The sequence below is a fragment of the Setaria italica genome, chromosome VII, assembly GCF_000263155.2.
Source record: "Setaria italica strain Yugu1 chromosome VII, Setaria_italica_v2.0, whole genome shotgun sequence".
Taxonomy (NCBI): Eukaryota; Viridiplantae; Streptophyta; class Magnoliopsida; order Poales; family Poaceae; genus Setaria; species Setaria italica.
The window spans coordinates 2937332-2959953 of NC_028456.1; the positions used below are offsets into that span (position 1 = coordinate 2937332).

Consider the following 22622-nt stretch of genomic DNA (forward strand, 5'->3'; position numbering starts at 1 on the left):
GGTGCGCTTGCTGAGGGGAGCGCTTCTGTTCAAACACCTACCTATATTGCATGTACAACATCACTTTTAGTAATTAAAAGTACGTAAACTTTGTGTAAACCTAGTACAATTCACTAAACATTGCGTATTCCATTTTTTAAGTAATATTGTACCATTATTTCATGGATTTATAGCTCATATTTAATTTATATCTATTAAATTCATATACGTCCAATTAATGAATAAAAATTACCAAAGGGATCTGAAAATTTCCCAAAATTTAACATGAACCTATCTATGTTCTCTATAGCCTATAAAAAATAATTTGGACTCAATGAGAATTACATTTATCGATTCATCTCTAAATCTTACCGGATCCTTTGAACTTCTCTGAAACCTCTCCGGAGATGCTTCGAATTGTAAACATCATATGTCAAAACTTGTGCGAAACCTTATCAATTTTTTACCACGGCCTCTGCATATGAAATTAAAGCATCTTGCAAAATCTCATGATTTTCAAACTTCGTTTGTATTTTTGAGAATTAAACAATCATTTGGCCACACGTTCGTAGTCGTGTTTCCTTAGCAAAATGTTCGAAATTTCTTTTCATTTTCTGGGTGAGACCTCAATTTAGACTCACTAACATGAATATGATTTTTTCACTCATATTATTCCATTATTCCAACCACCTGCAGTTCAAATTTGACTTAAATCAAAAAATTACTCTAAATGAAATTAATTGATTAAATATAGCAAACAGGTCAAAAAATAGTCCATCTTCTACCATGCAGTGCCAAATGCCATACATGAGGAGTGTTAAAAGTTTGGAGGGTGGAGGAGGGGAAAAAAAATTATGTTTGCCGAGTGTGTGAAAAGACACTCGGCAAACCCTATAGTTTGCCGAGTGTACACCCCAGCACTCGGCAAACTATAGAGTTTGCCGAGTGTCCCATCAAGACACTCGGCAAAGACTATAGTTTGCCGAGTGTCCCATCATGGCACTCGGCAAACTAGTGCCTTTGCCGAGTGCCCTATATTGACACTCGGCAAACACTAACGGCCGTCACGGAAGGGCACCGCCGTCGGCACGGGGAAGGTCAGTTTGCCGAGTGTCAACGTTTGCCGAGTGCCGCCTGGGTGTTTGCCGAGTGTTTTTTGGGTAACACTCGGCAAACTGGTCGTTCGCCGAGTGTTTATTTTTGCTGTGTGTTTTTTATGTTACACTCGGCAAAATGTTGCTTCGCCGAGTGCCCGAAAAAAGGCACTCGGCGAAGTAATTACACTCGGCGACTTTATGCTTTCCCGTAGTGGATGAACCGCTATCGTACTGTTCCGACCATGCATGCGGCTTATCTTAGACGGTTCTACGTTAGAAACCATCTGCTATTGTAATGATTTACTAAAAAAAATGGTTGTGTTAGACCCGCTTATCCCATACGGTCTTTCCTTGAGTGTTTTTCATAGTGATCCGAGAGTTGTGAGATGGAAGTATTTATAGAACAAAACAACGCACAGAATGTGAGTTCAGTGGACTAATTGATGTCATGTATAAAGAAAAAAAAATAGTTCACACTAGCTGCACCAGCTAGCTCCTTAAAACAGTCCAATTACAATGGCATCCCCAGGAATCCCAAGAGTTGATGGAAAACTACAGTCCTCATCTGAACTTTAATCACACATAATTAACCGACAAATCTGCTTGCTATGTAGTGATAGTGATGCGCGGGTTTGAAATGGCCTGTGATTTGCTGGGGTGAACTCTCTGAGGGGAGACACACATGTGGCCTTGTGCAGGGCTGTTCATCGTATCACTTTTCTTTTTCATTGCTAAGTGGGGGCTTTCCATCAACCGGAGTTACCTGGGATACAACCCATATCCAGCTTGATACTCAGTGACCACTTGATGCTCCCTTATCACATGAACTGGTCCATCTTGGACCATTGGTTCCTTCTTTCCAGATATTTTTGGCCCCGCCGGGTTCGAAAGGGAAAGGACGATCATAATTGAACTTCTTAATCTTGGGTTTCCTTGTTGAAATTAGCTGTTGGTAGGACAGTCTTTAACAATTAATGCTAAGCAGCTGCAGAGTTCTTCATATACATCACTTCCATTATTACCGATTGTAGTAGCTCAAAAAAGCTGGTACCATGTACTATTTTAGGAACAGCAAGCTGGTATGCATTATTTGGAACAAGCGCAATAATTGGAGTGCATAGTCTCCATATGTTTGTAACCAACTGCGCTGTATTAATTTGGGAAAAAGTCAAATAAATACTTATTCTTTGTGTAAAATTTTTGCTGCTTTGTGAGCCAGTTTTCATATGCTGAACTTCTGAAATTGTGACTAGGAGTGTGTATTGCAGTATTACACTACACATTACCATCACCCCAAAAAAACTCCAATTTAATCTACTGTTTGTGATAGTTGACTTTGGGCTAATTAATCTGGAATCTTGGCCAGTCGGTTGCGGGCCAGAGGCAGGTAGTGGTGTGGTGCAGCAGTGAGATCTCATCTGATTTTACTAGTAACTTTCCATGGCACCAGGAGCCAATTGGGATCGCAACTAGCAGTGACCCCCTGCAGATCGATCCATGCTACAAGGGAGACAACCAGAGGACAAGAGCCAGGAATTCCACAGCCCACACCACACTACCATGTTTCCTGCTGGCCCCTGAATCTCAATGATGCATAAGTACCTTCTTTGCAGTAGAGAGCGAGCGAGCGAGAGAGAGAGTTTACACAAGGAAGAAAGACACATTCAAATTTTACACTAGTAGCCATATATATATATTCACTCTCAAGTAAAGAGCCATACAAAGATCAGTAAAAGAACAAAAAAGATTACAACAAGAGGTACTACCTCTTCACTAACCATATAAAACTACTAAAACTAGCTACTGCTACAAAGTGTAGTAGAACACTACACTGGAGTGTATACAACAATGAAATGAACATGCTAGGTCAATGACAAAGAGCCTCTTCTTCCACGCCAACAGGTTGCTACTATACACCAAGCTAGCGCCCATAGCTGCAGTAAAAATCCCCTATAGGGCTCACTCACTTCCCACTGACGGGAGGGCTCCATTTTCTAGTTTTTTTTAACTCAACTCACTCTCACTGTTTTTACCGTATAACCTAATTAACGACACCGTACTAGTAATTTACCAGGGAAAGAACAAATCAACAACAAACCAAGGGGATTGGAGTGGCTAACTAAAACACCAAGAACAACTGTATGTGTGTGTGTGGTCTTCAGTAAGTTAGCTTCGTGACGGCTCGATCGATCGATCGATCAGTTTAGAAGACGACGGAGATGCAGCGCCTGTGGCAGGCACCAGGCCTCTTGGAGGGCTTGGTTTCCTCCCTCCAGACATTGCCGAGGTCCGCGGCGATGCGCACGGCATCGGCCGAGGCGCCAGAGAGACCACGGCGGGTGAAGCCGACGGCGTAGAGGCCAGACTGACCCTTCCACCCGTGGGGGAAGGCGATCTTGGGGTATCCGTCCTTGGTGAAGAAGTCGTTGCCCTGAAAGAATTGGACATGGGTTGATCAGGCCAATGATCTTGCAATGGAACAGTACAAGTGCGGCAGGCACTGCAACTTTGCGGCCGGCCTCAATATATATATTTTTGGAATGGAGTGTGAATTTACCTGGAGCCATTGGGGCACGTTGCTGCGGTAGCCGGTCGCGAGGATAACGGCGTCGAAGTTGAGGACACGGCCGTCGGCGAGCTCAACCTGGGTGCCCTTGGCGAAGCGCTTCACGGCGGGCACGACGGCGATGTCGCCTGCCCTGATGCGCGCGAGCGCGCCGTAGTCGAGCACCGGGGTGCGCCCGTGGGTCTCCTTGAGCTCGAGCGGGCCGGCGGCGGGGCGGCGGAGGCCGAGCTTGGCGAGGTCACCGAGAACGAGCCATGCGAGGAGGATCATGATCTTGTCGACGATCCAGAGCGGGAGCCAGCGCATGAGTAGCACGGCGAGCTCGAAAGTGGACTTGCCGAGCACCTCGCGTGGCAGGACGTGGACGGCGTCGCGCACCACCATGGCGGGTTTCGCGCCGTGGTCGGAGAGGTCGAGCGAGACCTCCAAGCCGGAGTTGCCGCAGCCGACAACGAGCACGCTCTTGCCGTTGTAAATTTCACCGGACTTGTAGTCGCTAACATGGGTGACCTTGCCGTCGAAGCCTTCGAGGCCGGGGATATCCGGTACGACGCTCTCAGCGTTCTCGCCGGTGGCGACAACGATCCAGCTGCCGATGTACTCCATGTCGCCGGTGGCCGGGGCGGAGGTAAGCACGCGCCAGAGGCCGGAGGTCTCGTCGTAGCGCGCCGACTGCACGGTGCTGTTGAACTCGGGCTTGATCTCGAACTTGGCGGCGTAGTCCTCAAGGTAGTCGATGAACTGGCGGCGGGTGGGGTACTTGGGATAGTGGTCGGGGAAGGGCATTCTCGGGAGTTCGCAGAACTGCTTCGGTAAGTGGAGCTTGAGGCGGTTGTACGTTCGCTTCTGCCATAGCGAGGCGATGCAGTCGGCGCGCTCGAGGATGACGTAGGGGACGCCCTGCTCGCGCAGGCACGCCGCCACGGCGAGGCCCGAGGGACCGGCGCCGATGATGATGGGGCCGTTCACCCACACGCAGCGAGGGGAGAAGAGGCTGTCCATGCGGTCAGTAGGAAGGAGCACCATGGTTGACAGCTGATGGATTCTTTCTTTGGTGGCTGAAGTGATTGATGATCAGTAGCTGAGAGCTGATGAGCTAGAGGTAGAAGAAGAAGCTTAGGAGGAGAAGGTGTTATTGTTGCTGCTGTTGCAAATGTTGTATGTTGTTGTGTTGGTGGTTTGGCGGGTTGGACTGGAGGTTGTCTTATAGGAGGATGAACAGGGGGGGAGTGGGCGTGACTGGGCAGCTGAGCTCTGCATGTGAAGGAGAGAGGAAGTGCTGTGTGTTGCCGCTGCTGGTGGTGGAGAGGAGAGAGAGAGAGAGGGAAGGGCCGGCGCCCGGCTGCATGGCGTGCCATGGCATGATGAGAGAGAAAGAAAAGAAAAGGAGAGGAAGGGGAATAGAATCATGGCAGTAGCTCCAACAAACAAATAAAAATGGTGGCAGGGAAGATTACTAGGATCTATCTCCCTTTTTGAGAATTCGCGTTTTAAATTCCCTGTTCTCGTTCTAGGAGGAATGAGGAAATTCGATGCGATTTTCTCCATCTTGTTTTTTGCTAGAGAGAGATTCTGGCGCTGGGCAGGGGGGGGTGGGGTGGGGTGGCTAGCTCGAGCGACACATGCAGGGATGCCCTCTACCGGCGTGGATTCCATCACCACATCACCAACGGAGGGGCGTTGTGTGTTGGACCTGCCGCCGCTCAGCTCGCGCGCGGCGCGGGAGCACACGCAGTCGCACGCTCCCATCCCCCCATCCCAGTCAGGCAGCGCTCTCGCGCTTATCTGCTGCATTGCAGCCTGCCACTATTATTGAGATCTGCGCTGCTGCATGCGAGAATGCGTGATCCCCCGCTTATTAACTACTTCGAATCGCATCGTTAACGAAACCAGCTGCATGCTGATCGCCGGCATTCCGCCGGATTACTTATTCAATATATACTCGATTTAATTGAAACGATATATTTTTACAATAAAAAACGGATGATCAAATTAAGTTTTGCCTTGCAGACCACGTCGACGTCCTAAATTGCTCATATTTGTAATTGCAGGAACTTTATAGTATGGATTAGTAGTTGCATAATAAACGGCTAAATGCTAATAAAACTGCATCGAGCTCTGTTCGTGAAAGCTTATTTAAATTCATTTTTTTCATTTTATCGAATAATTAAAAAATTGGCTAATTACTCAAATCTTGCTAAACCATGCCTCCACATGTAACAAAAAAATACTACATTTTCATTTTATCAAATAATTAAAGAACTGGCTAATTTATACTCTTAATTATGTGTCCAAAGTGTTCTTCAAAATGTCATGGCCACTGTATCAAGTGGCCAATGTTCCAAGTGTCTAAAGTGTATTCTTCAAAATGTCACGGCCAGAGTTTTAAGGGCCTGTTTGGTTCCATAGGACTAAACTTTAGTCCATCCATTTTGACCCCTTTTGGTCCCTAAAGTGCTAAATGAGAACTAAACCTATTAGTCCTCTTGTTCCTTGGGGGTGACTAAAGTGGACTAAAATCCTGGAAGACACCCCTTCCCCTCATTTATTGCCATCCCACCTGTCCCGAAGCCTCCCTCCGGGTCTCCCTCGCTCGCAATCCCACCCCTCCTCCCCACAGCCGCGACCGCGTCCTCCCGCACCTTAGCACCGTGACTCCCGCCCCGCACCTCGCCGGTGACCATCGGCCGCCGCCGGCGCTCAGCATGCCACCCTCATGCCTCGTCCACCTCATCGTCCTCGCCATGCTCTCGCTCCTCCTTGTGCCAACCCTAGCATCCTCCTCCCTAGCGCCCGCCTCAGCGACAGCGGCGGGGGCGGCTACGGAGCCCGGGGACCCTGCGCCACTGCGGACGCAGATGGCGACGTCTCTTTGTGCCCCGTGCGGTGCTTCCGCCTGGACCCGGTCTGCGGCGCCGACGGGGTCAAGTACTGGTGCGGCTGCCTTGAGGCGGCCTGCGCAGGTGCTAGCGTCGCGCGGCACCAGCTCCGCGCTCATCTCCGACCAGGTGTTATTGCTCGTCCATATTGTCTGACTCTTCGTGCTCGGTGCTGCCCCCCCTCCCCTCCCATTCCCCCCGCAGTTGTGCTCCCCTCTCCGGATGTAAGGCTATTCATTCTTTTCTCCGATTTTTCGCTAGTTCGTGCCTTCTTGTTGTGCTGTCAAGCACTGAGGAATGGTCGTGTGATGATTTCGTTGTAATTTTTGGAGGATTTGGCTAGAGTGGTAACCCAATTCTTTCGTAGATCTGTTGGATTCGTCTGTGCTCTAGGCTTTGGAGCAGAGCTGTGATGATTGGTTGTGAGATGTTGTAGGTTGAGATCATGTAAAGAGTTGTAAATTCTGCTCTAACATTTCCGTTGATCAGGTTGCTTTTGTCCAGAACTTTGAGATCGGTGGTAAATTCGGTTTGTATGGTTCGACATTAAGTACATATATGAATTCAGGTTGACATCTGAGAGCTGCTCAAGCCACTAAATCAAATGAATTGTTGGTAAATTTGATTTGTAGTATGGCTCAACGTATGTGTATAGTGATTGACACCTGAGCAAAACAAGAGTGTTTTCATCTTGAGAACAGATGGTCACACACAGTGAATGATTAGGGGTAATATCGTCTTTGTTCATAGTGACCAATCAGATACAAATTTTTCATTTAAATTTCAAAATTCAGTCTTACTTGGAAAAGTACAATTAAGGTGATAATAAAGGCACCACCGACCACGGGATATGTTTGGGAAACTAAAAAGCCCTGATCCTGCCCAAGCATATGTTTGGGAACCTTGTGCTATACTCCACTAAACCGTGTTGTGTAACCATTTCTGTTTAGTGCTAACCCGTGTGTAGCATGAAAACAAAATACCAACAACTGGTGCCATGCTGTCAAAGTGCTTGTTCCAGCCAATCCTCAGTTTCCAAGTGGGAAAAATACTACAGCACAGAGAGTATCTACCAGTGGACTGCCAGGCGGGCCCCTTGCTTTACAGTGCAGTGCCAGCAGGGCCATCGTTTGCAGTGCAGCACTCTCTGCTTTTGGCGCGAGTGAGAGAGCTCATTTGCAATGCACGCACGGTTTGTCGCTAATTACCTGCAGCTACGCTACCCAAAAATTTGATTCTCTGCCGCCCCTCCCAACTTTTGAGAACTTTTTCTTGATGCAACTCGATCTCCAATAAACTAGGAACGGCACACCTCAAAAGCCTCGGTGCACAGCCCTTGTGTTTGGCATGGCCTCATGGGGGCATCCATCTCTTCTTTTGATTTGTATTCTAACACTGAACCGAGTATATGTCATCCCGTCTTTTATATATACATAAATATACATGGTGCGTATGCTTTCAATTAAGAAAATGGTAGCTTCCTGCAGTTTATAATGCTGGGGACTGCGCTCGTAAAAGTACGTAGGATTAAAATCCATTGAAATGCTTGAATTATGCAGGAATTATTTTGGATTTTTTTTCTATTCTAATAAATCTTCCATGAATTACTATGTTCAATATAATAGAATTTTTTTCTTGCACAAATAAAGTACTGCTCGTAGATTTGGTCGGTAATTAAGTGTCAGAGCAGCGATATGGTGCCTTTCATGTCAACTATGTTTCTTCTCCGTTGCCATGTTCAGCAGCAAAAGCAGAACGTACGTAGAATGGTGTATGGCAAAAGCTGCAAGGCCCCAAATTCAAGCAGGTGCAGAGCAGCTTCAGTAGTCACTGTAGGTCTGTGTCTCCTCCGAAGCTGCAAAAATATATCCGGTGTCCTCTGCCGACCTATATACCAACATATATAATAAAAATATAACTAAACACAAAAAAGTGTGACGCGGACGCGTACTCTTTCGCAAAGGCGGACCACATATAAAGCCTCCAAAATTTGCACCTCTCGAAGCAGCTTCCTGACGCTTGGCTCCATCATCAGAAAGAACTCGCTCTCATCACTTGCTAGTGATCACTGACATCTCCCCCATACCTTGAGTGTGTGTCATCATCGTTATCTACAAAACACAAGTAGATGTGCAAATATTTGTATTAGCAAGCTAAGGGTCAATGCGATACTTTTTTGCAAATGAAGCTTAAAAGTCAAATGAATAATGTACATTGTTTGTGCTAGTGTACGTCATGTACTAGTTTATATTGATTTGGATGCATGTACTGTACCCATACCTAAACCTAACTTGATTATATCTTGGGTGTCCTTATATTTTGTTTCCATCCTTGCATGGAGCCAAAGCTGCAGTTCCCATTTCCTCTTTGCACCTAATATTCTCACTCCATCCTATATATCAAATCGGACATGAGCAGAAACAAGGTCCATTCTTTCAAGTGGCAACAACTTTCTGCAGATTCTTCCGCGTATTAGCTAGTACGTACCATCTGGGATGCAAAATTAACAATGGCACTACGCTTCTTTCTTTCGGTGCGACGCGTTCCAGGGGATCAAACAGCTGTACAACCTTATTGTACACGTAAGATACATTGGCAGGCACAACCAGTGTATAAATTCGACTATGTTCATGTATATACCTAGACCGCTTATGGTAGCTAGCCTATATGTCTTCACACCTTATATTATACCGCAATTTTAGTCCCTTTCTTGGCATTCAAATAGGCTAATTGGACAAGATTGAAGACTTTTTGGTGCAATCATCTCAAGTATTAATAATCATGGCCACAATAATCATTAGGAAGTAACACCAAGATCTGTCGACACGTGTCAAGCTATATGCATGATATATGATGCATGGGTTCACGAACTTGCATTGCGCCAATGCTTAATTTTCACCGGGAGAGGTCCCCATACATCATCATGAACCAGTACCGAATGCGGTGTACGCTAGCTTTCGGCACATAGACACATGGTGATTGACTTGATCGAGGTTAGGATCTCCTAGCCTCTATTTGCTTGATAGCATTCGTTAAGAGCTTGCTTTTAGGTGAAGGGGAGAAGGCTGCAGGTACATGTATGGATACAACATAAAATTAACCATGCATCGATGCATGTAACAATGTATGTGCACACCGTCATTGTAAGCGGCGAGCATGTGCAGGAGACCTTGTTTGCTTCATTCACACTCCTTTCCATGGCCCAAAAAGAGGTGATATATATATATATGTATATGTATATATATATATGACGAGACTAAAATGCATCCAGGTGCATTCTGTACACCCTCACCCTATGTTCCACGCGCCAAGGAAAGCCGACGCTCCTGCATGCAAAACTAAATGGAGACAACCAACCATGTGACGCCACCTCACAGCTTAACCTGCCCACCAGGAAGCATGCATGCAGGGAATCTTTTCTTGATTCGAAATGAAAAAATGCGATATCTTCTAAACTGCAGATTTGATTTTCAGTTGTTACTTTCAGATTCGATTCTATTTAGCACTGGTTACTTATGGTTGCAATTATTTAATACTCAGTTGTAACCCAGTTGCTACTCTAATTGCACCCATATATGCTTCCTACTGAATAGAATTGCAACCAGTTACTACCCAATTGCAATCAGTTACTGCTGGTTGTAACTAGTTACTACTCGGTTGCAATACGGTTGGTACTCTGGTTGCAACAACGTATGATTGCAACTTAGAATTGCAACTTGATATGATTATTGCTTGTGACCAGATGCAAACAATACATAGAGTTATAACTAGTTGCAACTCTGTAGTAGTCCAAGTTGCAATCAATAATACATAGATATGCAATTCACTTAAACAATAAAAAATATATCCATATTAGATCTAGTTTTGTTAATAATATTTTTTGAGATAGATGGAACTAACAGTTTATCAATCAGGATTACGGTTTAGGTGAAAATTTATTTCAAAGATTTAAACCAACAAAAAGTTCCATCCATGCATGCATGCAGTCTGGTGGGATTTGTATGCTAGGTGGCTTTATGTGGTAGGTGAAAAATACAAATTAACTTAGGAAGCACTCACCGCATGTTTGTTGGGTGTCCTGGTTGCTCCAACCTGGTGCGCCCACCGGCCTAACCGGGTACATTCTATGTACAGGGTGCATCCAGGTGTATTATAACAAAATAGTATGTATGTATGTGTGTATATATATAAAATAGCAAGAACGCCAGTTCATGCACCGTTGTTTTAGCTCATCTATATATGGACTTAGCCTTTTGTAAACCCTAGAAGAGAAACACGTACAGCCATGCTAGCCATTCCCCTTGCCACTGACATGGCTTGTTTTATAACCCAGAGGACACCTCATCCATGATGCAAATTGCATAGCAAGTTGGTGCAACATTAACATTAGTTGGCCAGTACACAACATCTTTCTTCAAGGCTGCAGCCATGGAAAGTGGGTTCATGGCCAGTGGATTTCTGCAAGCCCTAGGCCAAATGGGGGCAAGGAGCCATGTCCACGTCTAGATAACCATCAAACCAGCTCTTAAAATACAGAAAGCTTGTACTTAATCCTATATACGTAGGGCACAATGTACATAGCGATCTCACAGTGGTCGGTTACTGCCTCGGATATTGCATTATGTTGATTACTTAGCCTTAAATATGGGCCTTAAAGCCTGTGTTGCAGAATATAAATATTAAACCCTAGCTAGGGTTTTAGCGCCGTTATTAATGAGTCCCAACTCCCAACATAATGCACGCGCTAAAGGTTTCACTTAGCTTAATCAGGGCACCTTGGGGTGTGGCCCTTCGCATGATTGTCGAGAATCGCCGACCTATACAGATAGAAATTTGTTACTCCACCTAGCTTTCTATACTTGGGAACATCATTACAAAAATCATTTGGTGTTTGATTTCTGGAAGAGTGTCAGTCATCTACCAGTAAACTATGGCCCCTAGGTGGGTATCAGGGTATGGGTTCAATGCTGAGAAATGTTGAATTTTTTTACTTCTTTTTTTTAACAATTGATTTGTCACTTCAAAGAGTGCTTTGCTTCAGTGCTCTTCTTAACAAAACTGTGAATCTAAAAAAAATGTAGTTATCAATGAATAGTCAGAAATTTACTCCAGTATTATTTTAGTGTAATATATCACAAAATTTCCTCTTAGCATGATAAATACTCCAATAAAACTATAATCCATAGTTTGTGCACCAATGCATGTGCTTGATCGACACGTAATTTTTTGTCATGGACTTGACACGTAATTTTTTGTAGAATCACTCCTCCCACACTCTAATAAAAACCTGCTTCTATCTGATTCTCGCTTCCACCGATGTGCATCCAAGTAAGGAGATTGATATGATCATGAGCTTCTTTGCGCCTTTCGCAACTTTCTATGGCACTTGCTACGTGCTTGCTCTAGTATGGCTACAAGATTAGCTCAAAAGTGTACAATCACCGATGAAAGAGCCCTTTTGATTAAAAACACTATATTTTGTGGCCTTTACATGGACGAGCTCAAAAGTGCTATCACCAAAATGTTTTATTTACAAACTTCGTGATATGCATTTATTGTTTTTTATGAGATGCTAATCCCACAGGCTTTATACATGTAGATATTGTTTAAGCCTTGCTCATTATTTAGTGGGGCATACAAGAGAAAAGTACATATGATTGCATATTCACTCATAATTAGAGAGGGTCCCTTTTATGAAGGATAGTAATGCAAACAATGTACAAGGACGTCCTTATTTTCACCTTATGGAGTTATATATGGAGAAGAAAGGTCCTTAGTGTTTGCATCATTTGATACATTAGATCATTTATGACTTATGATGACAGATTAGTTTTCAAGCATTTGAGAATAAACTTTCTAATTATGATTGTAATTAATAAGCAACTCCAATACTTCATGGACTATGTAGTATGGACACAATCCGAAATATGTTTTTGGACAAAAATATATTTCATTCATGATGTAACATAGACCCAAGCCAAAAGAAATTAAACTAGCTTCCACCCAAGTGTTTCATTGTGAATAGGCGACAATTATTGATTTTCTTTGTAATTTTCTCAAATATCTAAGGCTTTTCTTAGCATAATTGAAGCATATCCCGAGGGTTATTTATCTAATGGCTGATAGTTTTTCTAGTTGAGAAATATTAGCTTGGGATTATTGGTTGCTAATCTGTTTCTCCTCTTGCAAAAAGAGTTCAAATTAGATAAGAAACAATTGCTACTTGAGAAGGAATTTGAAGAATAAGAATAACGCTTGGCCATTTGATAATAACACCCAAAGAATCTTTTTATCATGTAGTGTTCCTTTCTCTACCTGTATGCTTGTAACTTCCACATTATCTGACTAAAAATAATGTTACAATATAATTTCTAAATTCTGAAATTTTTCTTGATGTTTAAAATACCATTCATTTTCTGATTTTTTTAAAAAAATTTGTTTAAATTTTACGAATATGATGTAAATATTAAGATAAAATCAATACATTTATTGTATAGTATTTGTATGCAATTATGCAATTTTTATAGTATTCTTAGATAAAGAAAACATAGGAGATGTGTAGCGTCTTCCTTTCGGAAAACTCACTGATTATCTATATCCGTCCCTGGATCAGTAGCTAATACAATCCTCACTACAGATTAGTGTCAAAACAATAAAAGACGCATAACATTACAGAAAGTAGGGTTTTACCCTTAAGTGGCAGAGAGAGGTGCGGTTACCCGTTCCAAGAGCATAATGAAGTTAGCGCACCAGATAAGTCCTAATCCTGTATAAATGAAAGCAAGCCTGAGTACACTTATGAATAGTACTCATCAATTCCTAGCGTTGAAATTATATTAAATGTTGGAGATAATCAAGAAAAGGATATGAAGTTTGTTTTATTAATAGGTGAGGTGAGTTTTGGAAAAGGAGATGAAGAAAGTATATTATTTTTATGTTGTTGGCCTTAGAGGGGGAATCTTACCTCCCCTACCAATTTTCAAGTTTTAAGGAGGACCAGAGATCATCACGGTCCTTCTGCCCCGATTTATGCCTTATTCCAAATTACTCTCTTAGGGTCTCGGTCCCATCTTACCACACTCAAGTTATGATTTTAATGGACTGGAGTTTTGACTACGTGGGCTCGTAACCGTGAGCCTCGGCTATCCAGATAGATTTATGACTCTACGCAGAGGTGTACACTTTACCCATACATTCGATCAGCCCATACCTCAGCTTCAGGCGGTATTGACCTACGAGACCTGTACCCACCGACGTCTATCTCTAGACAACATTCCCTAGCTCCATCCACGGGTACGGCTCGGGTCTAAATAGGGGCCATACTATGTCAACATTTGGACACTATCCCGGGAAATAGATGCATCATACCGTGGCATACAATGCCACCAGATCCTTTTGACCTCAACCTATGATCTGTGCCGACCAGACCTGGGACTCTGTAAGGTCCTGCTCCAGTCTACCTATCGTCCATTGTGGCCCCTTGGGATTGTTTACTAGGTTCTGCTGGTGGGGCGTGAATCAAGACCTCACATCATTAGGCACTCCCGAAGGTTGTACCTTTTTGGCACGTATGGTTCCACATTTCACTAGAAAGACTTTCCCACAAGCCGGTCCTTATGTGCTGGAGTAAGCTTTTCGGACAAGATCCTCTACTGAGGCTGCCCCCTACTCCCTTGTCCTGTCCTTAATGGTTTCTAATTATTTAGTTGGTAGATTTTATTATAAACCTCACATCTTCTAGGATTTTCATAAAAAATTATGATTATGATATTCCTATGAAATTCTAATTCTAAATGATACTCAATCATCAATCTAGTCGTGACCGGGGTCATTAATAGGATTTCTGGCTAGAATCAGCTTCAAGTCAAGGTGGTTGTCCCTATGGTTTTCATAAATCATGCAAGTCCAATTATTATCTTTGTATATTTTATTATCTATATAAATGTACGATAAAATAATGATCAAGGGGTGGGTGCTAGGACTTGCCTTCATTGACGTTTCCTAGGTTGATCATTGTCTTGACCTCTCGTGTTTCTGGATCTTTAGCTTCTTGTCGGAGCCTGATCAGGCTAGCATATCTATGAGTCTTCTGGATGATCGGGCCTTCGGTTTTAGCCTTCTAGATCCTTGATTTCCAGCCGGGTCTTGGTCACATCCTCGGATCACACAGGCATATAAACAAGCAAACAAATATACAATCAATTCTAGCAATCAATGTATGACTAAAGAAGATGGGAAAGGACGGTTGATGGACATTTTAAGAATTATCAGATTTCTAAGAATAATCCCCGGATAAAAGATGAATGGTTTATTAATTATTTAGAAATAAGTTATTTCTAAATAATTAATGGATAAAATTGTGGAATGTCTAAGAGAATTCTAAGAAATTAGGAATGGATTTTTAGAGTTTTGGATGGGCAGCATAACAGCTAGGGTTTGATTGATATCTAGGGTTTGAATTGGGCAGCATATCTAGTTGGATGATATTTGGGGTCTTTAGTTGGGTGGTATAACGGCTAGGTTGGGTCAGTTTATGTGGTTTTGATTGGGCGGTACAACAATAGGGTTTTGGAATAATTTGAGATTTTGGATGGGCGACACTACAACTAGATGGGGTTAAGGATTAGGGTTTTAGTTGAGTAGCATCCCAACTGGGTTTTGGAATAGACTTTGGGTAATATTAGATTCTGGGTGATGGGAGTGGATTTCAAGGTTTAGAAAACTTGTACGACAAGCTTGGTTTTGACCCTATGGAGGGTGGAGCTGGCCAAGTTTCCTTATCTAGGGTGGAACTTCAGAGCTTGTGCGACAGTTGGTCTGGCAAGATCAAGTGGAAGCTAGAGAACTTGTATGACGGACACCACTTGCCCTGGTGCTAAGGGATAGCACACATGACGACAGATGGGTCCGGTACAAGATCAAGCAAATGCACGGCAACGATAGGGGTTAGCGGTGATGATAGGGCAGCGAGGAACAGTTGGCTAGGTGCTATTAACAATGCGGGCCATAGTGGCTAGAGGCTGCACGGCACACTCGGCATCGACCCGAGGCCTTCAGCCTTACTGCAGGTGGAGGCGCGGCATCTTTCCTAGCAGGTTCTAAGATCTTAGTAGAGAGATAGAAAAGGGTTCATATGAGATGAAAAATAGAAAGGAAAGGCATCGACACGCTTAGGATATGATGTAGTATTTTTGAGAATTTTTGGAAATATGGAAGAGCCTCAAGTGAGATCTTGTACACTTACCGGGTGGCTCTCACAATTTCTTGGTGGCTGACACAAGTGGGTGGGGGCGCAGCTGGCGCTGTGCGGTGCACCGCACCCATGGATGCGGTGGACTGGGGGCTTTGGGTCCATGGTCCAATGGACCGAGACCATGGAGGGTGGGTGGTGGGGTTAGACAGGTGGGGGTGACCACGTTAGTTGCCGGTCCCACCTGTTGGAGCACAAGAGAGGAGAGGTAATGGGGTGGGGTGGAAGCCGGACGGCATGGCTGGGGCACGCTCGGACTGGGCGGTGCTACCGCGGCTGCCATGATCGCCACCGTGGGGCTTGCTGGAGCGCTCCGGGAGGGCGTTCCCGGTCGCTGCCGGCCTCATGGAGGGCACCGGGAGAGAGAGGAGGAGGTAGCGAGGCTGGTGGTGGTGTCGAGGGGGGAGAGAGAGGCGGGAGCGGCGTGTCCGTGGAGGGGTGTTTGCTCAAGCTCGGCCGGCAGTTGTGGGATTGGAGCAAGCGGGGAGGGCGCCTTTAATAGGTGCCGGGGAGGGAAGGGAAAATGATTTTGTTTGTAACATGATTTTGAATGTTTGATGGAAGGGAAGTGTGTTTAATTGAAGAAAAATTTTAAAAAGCCTATATTTTTAAATGCTCTAAAAAGTGGGGTGTTACAAGATGTAATTTGGGTATATGGAAGATGTTTTTCTCTATGAAAAATAATAGCAAATAGTCCAGTGTGTGACAACATTTTAAAGAGTCTTCTAGCTAAGCAATGATGAATGTTCTCAAGCAACTGCAAAAAAAATTCCACACTCACCAATTTTGTTTTAATATCATGCTCAGCAATTTCAATACACGGGACCCTGAGACATATCTTAAAAGTTGTGTTGGAGAAAACTCCAGATGGAAAACGCGTGATCGTTTAATTAATTCTACTCCATATGAGGTCTGCAGATAAGCAACGCATCACCATGCATCAAGCCACATGTATCGTCGCTAGACTCAAGTAACAAGTGCACAACATAAGCAGTTAGCTAACCAGCTCTTCTAGAATCAAATAGTCCGAAAAAAAGAACCAACCAACTAGTCCTTAGTGGGCTAAGTACTCGGCCATATGATAGCCAACTTTGAGCTCTTGATCGACGCCGCCATGTGATCTTCTAACGTACACATATATATCCCCAATAATTGGCATGTACAAATAATTGAGTCAACCAGCTAATTGCATGATCATGCATGAACATGGCAGGGAGCTTTGTGATGATCACAACCAAGATATCCGATGGCTGCACTATCATGCATGCATCCAACTTGGTCTGAGATAGGTCGCATTTGGGTCATACGCCCCTTGCGCTTATTTTAGCCTGGTATATCTACTCAGGTCACATCAGATCTTATGATATTAGAAACTTTCAGCTTTATGAGATTTTTTAGTTGGTACAAGAGGAGCTAGCATAATGCCCTGTTTGATCATCTGGAATGTTAATTGTTATCGGTGGTTTAGATTCTAAAGGGCAAATGGGCAATTATGATTATTGTTGAGTAATAGATGGGTAGTAGTTCTTCTGGGATAGATGTATTCTCGGCCTATTTGATCTCTCTATTAGCTCTACATGGTTAGGCCTAGTTTGCTCACTAAACTTGAATTCTGCTTATCGATGTCTCCTATCACCAAAAAGACCTCACACATGCAAAAATGCAGACAAAATGTGTAATATCTATCAAGATTGCTACTCAAGAACCACATAAGTAGATTTACTACAAAAATATATTGTTATGCGCCCATGACCCATGTTTGTTGTCCACACTTGTCGGTAAAAGTAATTGTTCGCAAGTACACTCTTTTAAACCAAGATATGATTTATTTATTTAATCAACAAGGAGTATAATTTTACTATTTTTTCAATTATATTACCTTTGTGCTAATGTGACAACAGAAATAAAAATGGAGGAACAAGGATATAGATTACAAAATATAAATATGCAAAAGGGGTGAACACAAAGTAAATTGTGCAATTAGGAAAAAACTGAACATGATTTTCTTGAAAAAGGTCACAGGCTCCTTTAATTTGGTTAATAACAGCAATCAATGAACTTACAGAAAACAGAAGTAAATCTCCGAAATCTTTGAAATAAAGGTAGAATAGAATGTAGGATTGGAGCTTTGTTTTAGACTAAAATGCAAAACAAAGTTAAAAGGGCATTTTTCAACATCCAACATTTTTCAAGATCCAAGCTAAAGTACAAAGGACAAAACAATTGACATGATTTGGACATATGTGAAACTGAACATAACTGGCTCAACTTATTTTATCTTTTTGAAAAAATTCAACCTTTAAAAGAAGTTGTTATATGCTTATTTAAGTTAAGAAAATGAACTGATGCAATAATCTCATAGTCCTACATCTCCCACTTTCAAAACTTCACATTAACTTAAGGAAAAAGCTAGGTAAAATTATGCCTAAAACTCAACAGATATATAGTAACTAGTAACGAGAGACGGCGTGCGGCGGTATGAGCTCCTCGCTCAAGAAAAGAAAGATAGACGTTCGAGAACAACACCCACATCTTGGCGCGCACATGGCATCACAGAATCCCAAGAATCATTTCACTCCAAGCACATTCAAGCAGTGCACAACCCCAATACCCAACATGTAAGTAGAGCCTCCCCCAAATATACAAGAGACCAGGCAGTTCATACTCATGGTATAATAATTACTATTCGCTTATATATCAATCTAATCTATATGCAGCTGCATGGTTTCTTGCCTTAAATTTTAGATTACCTCATCTTAGCAGCTTGACTGAAACTTGTCTCTTTCCCCAAGGAGTTTGACCTTGCACCAACTGTTTCCTTGGTCGGTTGTAACGGTTTAACTACCATGTGGTTGCTGCATTATACAAAGATATGCCTGGTTATTCTGCAGGTAATTTTTCCCTTGTTTATCAGTTTGAACCACTACGCTTAGAAGATTCTTGAATTATTTTAGGGCCTGGCACATATTTAGTTCAGTTCGGCTAGGCGAGCTTTTAGTTTATTGCAGTCATATGAGCCTGAGAATCTCAGTCAGACGGTGGAGGTGCATGCAGTGGCAGGTTTCTCATGTGGCGGCCTCATGCATGACCCATGAGCTATCACTGATGGTGTCACTTAACAATCATATTTTCCCAGCATTAACTGTCACCTACAAAAGTACATGCCGTGGAACAAATACAAAACTTGAATTAATGTTACCTTTTTTTCCCTCCACAAAGATGCTAGTCCAATGCATATTGATAGCTACTATTTATTGGTGATATTCTGAATACTTTTGACCTAATAGCATACTACATGCTATATAACAATAATGGCAAGCAATAGAATTTTTTGAGGCGATAGATGGATAACAATAATGCTAGTAATTTGAGAAAATCATCAACATATGTTCTACTGAAAGTAGGAAAAAAAATTGCCATTTCTATGCTTCGGTTGTGGCTTGATATCAACTGCTCCTTGGTGCACCACATGGTCACGGGAAATATTATAGGCACAATTAGTTTAGTACGCAGATACATAGGAGTTATATTATTTTAATGTGGATAATCCTCATTCCACTGGTTATCTGTGGTCTTTGATTTTATATAAGTGTTTGTTTAAGTTGGTCAATGAAATTGATAGGATTCTCATGTGCTTGGTGCATTCCCTCTTTCCCTAATGGGGAAATGTACAAGCTGTCTTGTAAGACACACTCAATGAGCTTCAGAAGTAAGCAGATGTATCTGAGGAAGGTGAAGGATGATGATCCAACACCAGATCTATGAGCAAAAATGAATTGCAATTTGCATCGTTTTCAGGCTCCAAAATCCACACCAGATCTATCAGTAGATTGTGCTTGAATTCAGTTCATGCAAAATGTAAATGATGAAAAGAATTGAAGTTTCAGATTAGATAGCAAAAACTGGTGGGACCAGTTTATCGTACTTAGTTTTAAAGAAGTATCCCACAAACTGATAACCCAGACCTCAAGTCAAATTATCTGAACTTTCTCGGTTTATTAGGAGGACATGAAAAATACTTATGCAAACTAAAGATCAATTAATTCGTATATTGGCAACTTAGTTTTAAAATATTTCTATGGATGCCAAACAGTAGCTTTGGGCGGTCCAGATCAATTAAGGGGCTTGGCTTGTCAAACTAATCCAGACACCGCAAGATATTGATGCACCTCATTGGCTAATCTAGAGCATCTATTTTTCATCTGACAGACTTGAATGAGTTCGTGCAGTAACCACTATGCATAGGTGGCTTGGCTTCTCCACCACACCTGATCCTCACTTCTTCAAAGGGATCTCTTATCCTAGGACATCTTATTAGATCCCTCTTACATCAGCTACCCATTAGCAGGGCTACCACAAGAAGGCGACAGATAAGATTCGAGTGATATACACTTGCACGCAAGATTGATCGATGAACGCATCGAGAAACAAATCGACAATGCAGATGGGACTGATGCGAAAACATTGGCCACTGAATTCCACTATTGTGACAAGCCTATTTAGCATATTTGGAAGTGGGTCATGCAATATCATTGTACGTCCATGGTCACCCTGCTCTATCTGGCGAATGAAACCGAACAAACAGCACCACACTGATCTCACAGTTTGTGGGCTCAAATAGTCAAGAACCTATCGCATACTCCATAGTCGCGATATTTGCCCTCAAATGTAAGGAGACAAGAAGCTGTGTCTCTACAAGTAGTGGAAGAATATAAGGTGACAAGATATGCACGCATGCATGGTCTCCAAAGAGGGGCAAACCATGAATGGGAGGCCACTTTGTACAATTGCATTTGCCCCAAGCTTTTTCCTGACAAAGTCAACATCAGCTAGCAACCCATGTTGATGCAATGCTTGCAGTAAAAGTGTCTAGAACCATGCTAAAACCACTTCAGCCCATAACTGGCATGACATCGACCACTCACAAACACTGGTTAAACTATCATAGGTTAGACTAAAACAAATCTATGCACCTATTCCTATCAAATGATTTTGACAAGGATAAGAGATTCAATTGATGGATCCTTGCACCCAGCCTCTCCAGCTGGTTAGTGTGGTTTCATGTTCATACCACTCTTTTTTTAGTGCTCCATGCATTACGCACGATGCATGATAGCTTGTTTACACTGCATTCAGATTTGGCCGGATTCTTCAGGCAAAGATGCTCAGTTTTGTGCATATTCTTGAAAGGAAAAAAATGGTGAGATTAGTACTAGTGGACAAGAAAATGGACTAGTGTAAATAGTTGTGTCCTTAACTAAAAGAGTGTCGACATAGATGTAAATATCACCAAAAAGCACAATATGAAGAAATCAACAGTTTTCTAAAGAATAATGGGTTTATATTTGAAACAGTTCAAATCCTTGACATTTGCAGTTAAGTAGCAATTGCGTTAATTAGAAAATATTTCCTACTCTTGCTTTTGTGGGCTTCAATATGTTGGAACTGGACAAGGACCAAATACAGCTGCAGGGGAACGGAGTAGTACTCCAATAATGAAATCTCTGCATTCCAATTGAAAAGGAGCACAAAGAAATCAACATATATATCCTTTTATTTTTCTTTTTTTATTTTCTGAACAACTTATTCTTCATCACCTTTTACATGACATGGCACACAACATATTCAAAGAGAATGGTTCATGTGACCAAATCTTGTGCACAAGATCACAATGCCTTGTTGGTTCCCTTTGACCAGCACAAATCCATGTGACAAGGAGTGATACTTAGTGCTGCTGCAAGTGACCCAACTCGATGGATGTGCGCCACGTGCACCGGCAACAAGTGGACGGTCGAGATAGATAGAACGGAATATTCCATCTGTGCATATGTACTAATACCACTGGATTTTCCATGTGAGGTAGGCGGCTACAGGAATCAGGCTGATTCTTCTCCTCTTTCTGTCGTTACTCATTAGAATACACTTTCTCAGTACAAAGATTTGTGCGAGCATACGTCTATGAAACAAGATCAGAAGTGGTATATATCCTTATGCATAAATATACATGAGTGAATCTTTGACTGGTAAAAATTCCGAGACCAAATGTTTGTTTGACTGGAACCAGCAGTGCAAGAAAACTGTCCATGCGCGGCCGACCCATGCGCACTGTCAGCCAGCCAAGAAAGCATATTTGCATTGTTCTCTCCGTTTTTAGAACAAATCGCCAATGGTGTGGCCTGAATGATTCTTAAAGAACAGGTTTTGAAACCTTAATACGTGTTACGAACACCAGAACACAGTGGGTCCAAATGTTGACGGTCTCAGGATCTGAATCAGTAGATGTGTGGCTATGAGCACAATGCGCCACTTGTTACGATGCCAATGGAAGATGCATGATGGCATATCGGCATAGCCTTGTGTTTGAAAAATAAAACACTTTGTTCTGTATGATCTTTTTTTCCGAGAGTAGACGTACATAACCACACACACCATACTCATCTTCGGCAGACAGTCAGTTCTTCCCACACAGCCGCCGGATCCATGTTTGCCCACTTGCTAACCTTTCCCTCCACCCACCCCACCCCAACAACCAACGTTTAACTACCATGCACTATATATGCTACCACCTCGGACTGCACCTCATCACATAACTACAAACAATACAAGTGGCGGCACCATTGGATGACAGTGGGTCATATAGGTAGTCATTTTTATTCCATTTCTCATGTGGAATAATTCCTGCACATGGATTGTAAATTTCTTTGTTTCAGTCAATTGAAATTTTAGGAAGTATGTTCTTCTTAACATTATTGTGCTAGGCATTTGGATCCAGGCTAAGGTTTCCTTAGAGATAGAAGGATCTGGGCTGAGTATGTTCATCATCAGATCAATTCGCCATTTTCATCTCTGGG

The 22622-nt window shown here is 42.8% G+C and overlaps 1 protein-coding gene across 1 annotated transcript; it reads right to left on the reverse strand.

Annotated features, from left to right (window-relative positions):
* Window positions 1-2745: 2745 nt before the first annotated feature.
* On the reverse strand, window positions 2746-4910 carry LOC101761418 (probable indole-3-pyruvate monooxygenase YUCCA5). The gene is made up of 2 exons (XM_004974970.3): window positions 3634-4910; window positions 2746-3507 (listed from the first exon to the last, which is right to left on the reverse strand). Exons 1-2 carry the CDS (start codon window positions 4666-4668, stop codon window positions 3280-3282), a joined length of 1263 nt encoding a protein of 420 aa, XP_004975027.1. The 5' UTR covers window positions 4669-4910; the 3' UTR covers window positions 2746-3279.
* Between the last annotated feature and the right edge of the window lie 17712 nt (window positions 4911-22622).